This window comes from Panicum hallii, chromosome 1 (assembly GCF_002211085.1).
Source record: "Panicum hallii strain FIL2 chromosome 1, PHallii_v3.1, whole genome shotgun sequence".
NCBI lineage: Eukaryota > Viridiplantae > Streptophyta > Magnoliopsida > Poales > Poaceae > Panicum > Panicum hallii.
Window position 1 is genome coordinate 53,811,668 of NC_038042.1, and position 8,880 is coordinate 53,820,547.

The 8,880-nt window shown below is 54.5% G+C and overlaps 1 protein-coding gene across 1 annotated transcript; it reads right to left on the reverse strand.

Annotated features, from left to right (window-relative positions):
- Positions 1-4,728: 4,728 nt before the first annotated feature.
- Positions 4,729-8,677, reverse strand: LOC112872560 (probable L-type lectin-domain containing receptor kinase S.5). Its single transcript, XM_025935594.1, has 2 exons — positions 7,095-8,677; positions 4,729-6,117 (listed from the first exon to the last, which is right to left on the reverse strand). The coding sequence occupies exons 1-2, from the start codon at positions 8,458-8,460 to the stop codon at positions 5,234-5,236; spliced, it is 2,250 nt and encodes a 749-aa protein (XP_025791379.1). The 5' UTR covers positions 8,461-8,677; the 3' UTR covers positions 4,729-5,233.
- Positions 8,678-8,880: the final 203 nt, after the last annotated feature.

Consider the following 8,880-nt stretch of genomic DNA (forward strand, 5'->3'; position numbering starts at 1 on the left):
CATTGTTGAACAGCTGCAAGACGAAGAACGTGAATTGGACGAAGCAATGAATGCTGATTCGTCTGATGATGACGATGATATGCCTCAAGATTGGGTAAGCAGCGACTTCAGTCATCTTGTCGTAGATGACGGATCTAGCTGACCTTCGGATTGCAGGGAGAATGAAATTATCCAAGGTGCGAGGTACCACTCAATTGAAGAGGTGAAGAAAGCTGTTAAGTACTGGTCTCTATCTCTTATGCGAGAGTTTAAAACAGTCGAGTGCAAATCTCGTAAGTACGATGTGGTATGTGTGAAGGAGGGCTGTCCATGGCGGGTGCATGCCTATAAGGGTAAATGGAAAGATTATTGGGAATACTCCATTATCACTCAGCATACTTGTCATTTGCCTGGGGTGCAGAAGACCTATCGCAACCTCACGTCGTATTACATCGCAAATGAGATGTACGGGACGATAGTAGACAACTTGTCATATGAACCAAAGTCTATTATCAGGTACATTCAGGAAAAGTACAAATATACCATCTCGTACAGCAAGACGTGGAGTGCAAAACAAAAGGTGTTGGAGATGAGATTTGGTACGTTCGAGGCTGCATATGATAATGTTCCTCGATTGCTGGCCGTCCTATGTTAGAGAAATCCTGAAAGCTATTATGACCTGAAAACTCTAGACAGAGGAGAAGGTCTGCCCTACACATTGCAGCGGGTCTTTTTCAGCTTGAGTCCATGCATTAACGCATTCCATCACTGCCGGCCTCTCCTGTGCATCGACGGGACCTTTCTTACAGAAAAGTATAGATTGCAAATGCTGACAGCTATTGGAGTAGATGGAAACAATCAATTGCTGCCTGTTGCTTTTGCTTTTGTTGTGAGTGAGAACACGGACAATTGGTACTGGTTCCTGGAACGGGTTAAGCTTGCAGTCGTTCGGGATAGGAAAGATGTCCGCCTGATTCATGATCGTCACGCCGGCATACTGAGGGCAATACTAGATTTGCAGCAGGGGTGTGTGGAGACCGGAGAGCCGCCCAAGTGGCGAGATGTTCGCAGTAGGTGGTGCATGAGACATATCGGTGCAAACTTTTTCAGGCAATTCAAGAACAAGCACCTTATGGATATGTTCAAGAAGCTATGCAAGGAAACGAATCAGCAAAAATTTAACAAGCAGTGGCAGAAACTTGATGAATTGACCGGGAAAAAAAGAGCCGAGGTCGCATCAAAAAACATAACTGCGCATGATGAAGCAGAGACTTTGTGCCCTTTGCCAACAGATACTGCACGTATTCGCAGAAGGTCTGGCTCAGTGGTGAAAAACTTTTCTGAATGGATTGAGAATGAACCCAAGGAGAAGTGGGCGTTACTTTATGATACCGATGGTGCAAGGTACGGCATAATGACCACCAACTTCGCCGATGTTTACAATTGGATGCTGCGAGGTGTTCGTGGGCTTCCACTGGTTGCAATTGTGGAATTCATCATCCGGGGGTGTACCGATTACTTTAGGAACTGGTTCACTAAAAATCAAGTATTCATGCGAAATCCTGACAGAAATTTTGGATTCATGGTAACACAATATATGACTAAGAAGGCAGAAAGTGCCCGGTTACACCACGTACGGCAATGTGGAACACAGGAGCTCAAGTTTGAGGTATCTCGTAAAGACAGGGCGTGACATGGCATGAGACGTCAAACTGCCGTAAAGGAGTGCATCCTCAAGTTTGATGGAACTTGTTGTTGCTCATGTATGAGGCCCAAGTTGCTGCACTTACTTTGTTCTCATGTAATGGCTGCTTGTGCGGATATTCGACATCCTGTCGATATATATGTTTCCCATTACTTCAGAAAGGAGACAATTGCCAGCACCTGACAGTATGAGATCTATGGGTTCTGTTTGGTTGGATCGTTCACTGAGACAGCAAATCCTGTTATATATATTCCAGACCCAAGTTCATCACGGGTTCAGAGAGGGCGCCGTCAGACACGGCGTATTCGTAATGATATGGATGAGTCAGAGCTCCGTCCGAGGATACAACGCTGCAGTGCATGTAATCAGATTGGACACACGTATAAACGTTGTCCAAACAATGATACTGGCCCCAGTTCTGCTGAAGCTGGCCCTACAGGTTATGCTACAAATGGAAGACCTCCGGTTGCATCAAGGAGTGGGAGACGTCGCCGATCGAGTGCTAGTACGTCATCAGGCATCATTTAGTTGCAATTTTATTTGAACGTTGTTTTCTCATGTATAATATTTGTCGCGTTGAGATTGTATCACACCTGGATGTGTATTTGTAATATTTGCCGCATTGACTGAAAACAGAATATTTGAATTCTATGTTGCAAAACGTTATCGTTTAACTATTTTCGTACGAGTTTTAGATACCGTAATCTTCTTCGTAAAATTGAATTAAAATTTTATATGCATACATAAGAGTATGGCGAATAAATTTTGTATTTGAAAAAAGTCTAAATTTCAAATAGCTTGTGAAACATAGATTCTGCGAAGTATAGAAGTCTGAGTTTGAAATAGCCTGCGGGGGGACCTCCCGCCCGCTGGCCGGGCGGGTGGCCTCCCGCCCACTGGCCGGGCGGGAGGCCTGCTTCAGGGACCTCTTCACGAATAAGAAACTTTTCTTATTCGCGAAGAGGCTCCTGGAAAATTTTTTCGAATCTCCCGCCCGATGGGTGGGCGGGAGGCTCCTTTCCGCTTGTTCAACGGGCGGGAGGCACTCATTTCTCAAAATTATCCCAACTGGCACCCTTTTTACGAATTTTAATTTTTTTAATCCCTTTTTAAAAAAAACTCGAGCATCAGCTAAGCTGCGTTGTTTCGAGAAGCATGGGCCCAGCTCAAAAAGGCAGAGATGAATAGCTCACTGGGTAAGAATGGCTCACTGGATTGATGCAGTGCAGGCTCTACCGAATACTCACTGCTAGTGCTAGCAACATGAATATGAATTAGGCAGCGTTGTAACTCATGCTCGATCTCTTGTTCTTATTTCTCTCTGCCTTGAGTTGAGTTGAACTTGATCTTATGTCTCGCACTCACTGTAGCTCTGGATCTGGAGACTCTTTGACGCCCCCTCACCCTGAGCACCCCCTCCTTCCTCGCCTCCACCTCGCCGCTGCCGGAGCTCACCGGTGGAAGCCCACTTGGCCGCGATGAGGGCGGCGGCGGGCGCATCCCTCCCCTTCCCTTGAAGATTCTCCATGCTCCACAACCTCCCCCTTTCTCCCTTCTCTCTTCTCGCCGGTGTTGGCGTGCCAGCTGGCTGCTGCCATCCTTTTGCTGGCGGCGTGCAGATCCGGTGCCAACAGTCGCGGATCCGGTGCCTCCCTGGCTGTTGGGCCCTGCACCTTGCAGATCAGCCGAGGGTCGCGATGGCCAACGCAGCTCGCGGCGTGGTGCCCCGTGGCAGCCTTCGGGCCTGCTCATGCGTCAGCGTTGGTGAGCTCCGGGCCTGCGCGGGTGCTGGAGATGGGGGGGTGCGCTCACGACCTTGCGACCCCTCGCTGCTGCCAGTGTAGCCCGTGGCTGCGCGTCTGCTGGGTTGCATGGCGACCATGGGAGCTCCCCCATGTCGATCTAAGCGCCCCCTCGCGTCTGCCCCTGGCCCCGATTATTGCGGGCCGTGGCTGCTCTTCTGCGGGAGAGCGCGGTTCAGGTGCTTCCCCCTGGATGCAGTTCTTCGATGGCTCGCTGAATGTGCTTCTACCTGGTCAGCGAGGCCTGCCACCGCCCTGTATCAGCCTGCGGCGATCCATGGGTGAGCAGCCATGGTCGTCCAGAGGCGCGGGGGGTGCGGGTCCTGTGGACGCCATCGTTCAGCTTGCTGGTTCGGCATCTACCCTCATCAGTTGCGGGGTTCTTTAGAGCAAACTATATGAGATTCACCATTACTGCACGACGAAAGTGCCACGCTCGGTGCGTGGGAGGTGCCCCACCTCCACTTTGGGAGGTGCCCTACCTCTACTTGCAGATCCGGTGAATTTCTCGGTGTTCTTAATCCCGCTTGCTCCTTGTTTTACGGCGGTCTGACAGCGAAACCGTCGCGCCCGGTGCGCGGGAAGGTCCTGCCCTCCGCTCGGTTTACCGTCTGGCAAGCATCTAGCTTCAAGGTCTTCTTCTCCCATTGGCTTGATCCTTGATTTGAGTGGTGGTTGGCTGCATCCACGGTTCGATTTGTGATCGCTTCTGGCACCTCTTCTTCGCCATCGCTCTCCTTGGTGGTGGTATCATCGAATCAAATGCCGGGTGCGCTTTGTTGCCGGCCTTCCCTCCTTCAAGGTTTCCTTACCTTGTTGAGCGTTGGATGGCGGTAGGCGGGGATCCGGATGTGCTATGAAAGGTGATGGCATTAGATTGAAGGAAGATCGGTATTTCTGGTGAAGCTTTGATCAGTGTTCTTCTTCCACCATTAGTCCTCTTCCGTTGTGGCGGTCCCTCATTCCTTCGAGGCTTGCTCCCCTTGTTGTGGTGAAGCCGGCAGGCATGTTGTTTGGTCGCAGTGCTCGACGAAGGATGGTGGGTTGCTTTTGGCATGTGCATGTCTTAGTCCTTGTTTCAATTCGAGAGATGTTTTTCTCTTTACGTAGCCTCTCTTCTTCTTGTTGCTGCATTGTACTTGCAACATTGGATGTTATCTTTTGATGTTCTTGTGTCGTGCTGCGCTAGCGGTTTCCCTTTTATCCTCACATGCTGTAAATCCAGATATGTTCAACTTCACATAGTAATACAAATGTTCAGGCTGGCGTCTTGCTGGTTAAAAAGAAAAAAACTGTAGCTCTGCTTCACATAGTAGCCACTGTTGGTACTTGAAACTCCGAAATATAACAGGTCCCCCAATGGTAAAAATGCCCAGCAAAGTGACAAACACAGAGATGACGGCTATTCTATTTACATTTATACACGGTAACACGGCCATGGAGGTGATGGCTTCCAGGAAGCAAACCAAGCAACAGCTGCAGACAAAAAGGACCGACTACCTACAGAGCAGCAATGGGAAAGACGAAAACCCTGTCCACAATTTTGCCAGGCACCATTTTGACATGTTTATTGTCTCCGATTCACTTGGCACGTTGCCCACCTGCTTCACGGCCTTTGACCCCTTCATCAGTGCGCCAAATCCGACCGTGCCGCGCTCAACTTCAGCTTGATGATCCCGCCCGCCCACGTGCGCCATCGTTGACCCGTCCGTGCTGCCGGCGGCCGGCTGCCTGCTCGATCCCGGTCTCAGACCGTGGACACGTCCCTCTCCGCCGCGGCGTCCCTGGTCACCGGGTAGTTCTGGGTGGTGTACCCCGACGACGACGCGTAGGCGTAGTGCGACGAGGAGCTGGTGACGTCGCTGTGCGACATGGACGACGGCGGCTCCCCGCCGTACTCATCCCCCTCCTCCTCCACCTCCCCGTCGGCGAGCGGCACGGGCCACATGAACACCGGCTTGGACGCGGGCACGGGGAGCGGCGGCACGGAGCGCGTCTGCAGGTTCTGCAGGATGGCCTGCGCCGTGGGCCGCTTCCGCGGGTTGGGGTGGCTGCACGCCAGGCCCAGCAGCAGCAGCCGCCGGGCCTCCTCCTCGTCGTACTCGCCGCCCAGCCGCGGGTCGACGGCCTCCAGCACGCGCCCCGCACCGTGGAGCCGCCACACCCACTCCAGCAGCTGGCTGCACCCAGCCGGGTTGCTGCAGGAGATGCGGCGGCCGCAGACGACCTCCAGGATCACGGCGCCGAAGCCGAAGACGTCGGACTCGCGGGTGGCGCGCCCCGTGTGGAAGCACTCGGGCGCGATGTACCCCAGCGTGCCCGGCACGCCGATCTTGTCCGTGTAGGAGGTCTTGTCGGACTCGAGCGCGCGCGCCAGGCCGAAGTCGCCGAGCCGGGCGTGGTACGAGGAGTCCAGCATGATGTTGGACGGCTTGATGTCGCGGTGGATCACCGTCTGGTCGAACTCGTGGTGGAGGTAGTTGAGCGCCGACGCCACGCCGGCGACGACCGTGTGGCGCTGCCGCCAGTCCAGCGCCGCCGCGTCCTTGGCGCCGAAGAGGTGCCGGTCCAGGCTGCCGTTGGGCATGTAGTCGTACACCAGCAGCAGCACGCCGTTGTCATGGCACCAGCCTGTGGCATTCAAAATCCAATCATATATCAGTCTAGCTATCTTGTTGGTTCACAAGCTGAATGTGCGGTCGTTTCGTGACATGAACTGAAGAAAACCGCCTAGGAGTTGAAGGCAGAGCGAGACGACAGACAGTCGAGTGATTGCCAGGCATAAGGTTCTACAACTGCCAGATATTTTTCTCCCAACAAACAGCAGTGGGCAAGCCAGGTCAAATTTTGCGTTGTCAAAATGCTATCCCGGGTTATAGTTAATCCATGTATCACCACGCTGCTCATGATCCAAGATTCCAAGCGTCACCGCAAATCCCAAACTAAAACAAATATCAACACACGGCCCAACTCCATCACCACGAATTAGTCCTAGTTTAGTTTCGTAGCCAGGCGCCAACTGGTACCGTACGGCTCTGCAGCATTGTTAATCCTCACCGGCTACGTGCGCGGGTGGCTTGAAATGTTATACTTCTACTACATCTTAACTAACAACCTCGTAGAATAATTCGAGTTGAAATAGTCGCTCCGTCCCTGGCATGGCATGGCTATCCTATCCCCCAAGTGCAATCGGCGCGCGCGAAGAAAATCTGACGCCGCTGCATTTTACAGGCTGCGTTTGGAAAATCCGACAGGCTGGAAGGCCAGGTTCGTTGTCAGTTTGTCACGCAACCTTCCAAGGAAGAAATGGGTGCTGAGCATGTAACAACGCTGTGCATAAAAGCGCTAAGCATCTCGCATTATGAAAGCTAAGCGCCGTGCTGATATTCTGATTTGGATTGGCGTGTGCAGTGAAGTGATTGATGGGATATTGAAAACAGATATTCTGGAGACTATATGCACTAGATTAACGCAACTAGTTTTGGAATTACTGATGATAAGAGCAGCTACGGCAGATTAGACAGTGATGATGAAGATGATGATACTAGTAAGAAGTTTAAAAGCGATAGGATGTAATGGTGAGCAGGGCAAGGGGAAGAATTCCTCACCGACGAGCTTGACGAGGTTCCGGTGGCGGAGGCGGTTGATGATGCTGAGCTCGGCGAGGAAGTCCTCCTGGCCCTTGGTGTTGGCCCCGGAGAACTGCTTCACGGCCACCTCCACGCTCTGGCCGTTCTCCCCGGCCACGGTGGCGCGGTACACCACGCCGTACCCGCCCTGCCCCAGCTTCATCTTCTCGTCGAAGTTGCCGGTCCCCTTGCGCAGCTCCTTGAAGTCGAACTCCTTGGGCACGCCCGGGATGCTCCGCAGGTTGAGGGCGTTGTTGAACACCGAGCTCGGGTCGTCGCCGACCTTCTTCCGCTTCTTCATCACGTACAGGCCGGCGAGCAGCCCCAGCGCCAGCGCGACGGCGCACGGAACGCCGATGGCCAACCCGAGCTTCCAGCCGGACAGGTTCTTGTTGGGGACGCTATCGTCGTGGAGGAGTTCCACCGTTATGTTCCACATGTTGATGCAGTTGAGCTGGTAGTCCACGCCGGTGGACGCCGAGAAGCCGAAGTAGCCCTTCCTTCCCAGGAGGATCGTGGAGAGGTCCAGCGACGCGTTGAGCACGGGGGTGGCCGGCTTGACGTCGGTCGGGGACATGTACACCCAGACGTGCCGCGCCGTGCCGTTGTAGTCGATCCAGACATAGTTGCTGCCGTCGTTGGTCTCGTTGGTGTCTCTGGGCGCGAGCTCGATGCCGAAGGGGCGGAGTGGGACGGCGACGGTGGAGCGGACGCCGTTGACGTCGAGGCCGACGTGGTTGTCGTCCGGGTCGTAGGACTGCTTCACCGAGTCGAGCTCCACGGCGGCGAACTCGTTGGTGCGGAGGCCGTCGGTGGACACGTTGGTGAGGCCGAGGTAGCCGCCGTAGCTGCCGGGGGGCGGGCCGCCGTCCTTGCCGGACGCGACGACGAACGCGAGCCCTTCCCCCTTGACGCTCGTGTTGGCGCCGCGGTAGAGGTTGGCCTTGAACACCGTGGAGAAGGAGGCGACGTGCCGGCCGTCTGCGGTGGCGTTGGACGCGTTGGGCGCCCAGAGCACGAACGGCGTGGAGTAGAAGATGTGGCCGACCTGGTTGACGAGGAACTTCTGCGGGTCGTTGAGGCTGTCCGGGGTGAGCTGCAGCGAGCGCTGGCTGACGCTGGTGTTGCCCGCGAACGTCAGGTTGGGGAGCTTCAGCAGGTCCCGCTCGAACCCGGGGAAGGAGAAGTTGGTGATCTCCCTGACGCCGCCGGCGTCGGGCCCGGTGTACATCATGGCCTGGGCGCGCACGGCCGGGACGGAGCAGGAGGCGACGCACGCGAGCAGCAGGAGGAGGGGCGCGAGGCCGGTCGTGGCGTGGCGGCCACGGGGCGAAGGCCCCGCCATGGGCTTGAGCTTGCAGGAGAAGGCGGGGAGATTCCGCCGAGGCGCGGAGCGCTCGGCGATGTCCGGGGAGGATGCCGGCGGGCGGCTGGAGGGTGTGCCGGGGGCGGGGCAAGAAAAAGAAGGGGGGCTTGCCTCAGCTTGGACTTGAACTTATAAAACGGACGGGACACTCCCTCGCTTTTGAACTGGTTTTTTTGTGTCATCTGCTTATCTTTATGTATCTACTCCCCACGCCAGGTTCTCTGCTCCCTGAACTCTATGGCCTCCCTAGTGACGCGCCTAACCTGTGATCTGCCGGGAGTATCAAAAAAAAAAAACCTGTGATCTGCGGCGACTATTTGTGAAGTGTGAACTGTGTTATACCTTGCCCGGTCACGGACAAAAAGTCCCATGAAACAGTTGTGGTCTTGTGGACCTGTT

Bases quoted from the DNA above. Each gene is read 5' to 3' on its own strand.
- LOC112872560 (XM_025935594.1), bottom strand. From the start codon at position 8,460: ATGGCGGGGCCTTCGCCCCGTGGCCGCCACGCCACGACCGGCCTCGCG. The intron at 6,118-7,094 runs GTGAGGAATTCT...TGAATGCCACAG, and splicing joins GAACCTCGTCAAGCTCGTCG to GCTGGTGCCATGACAACGGC.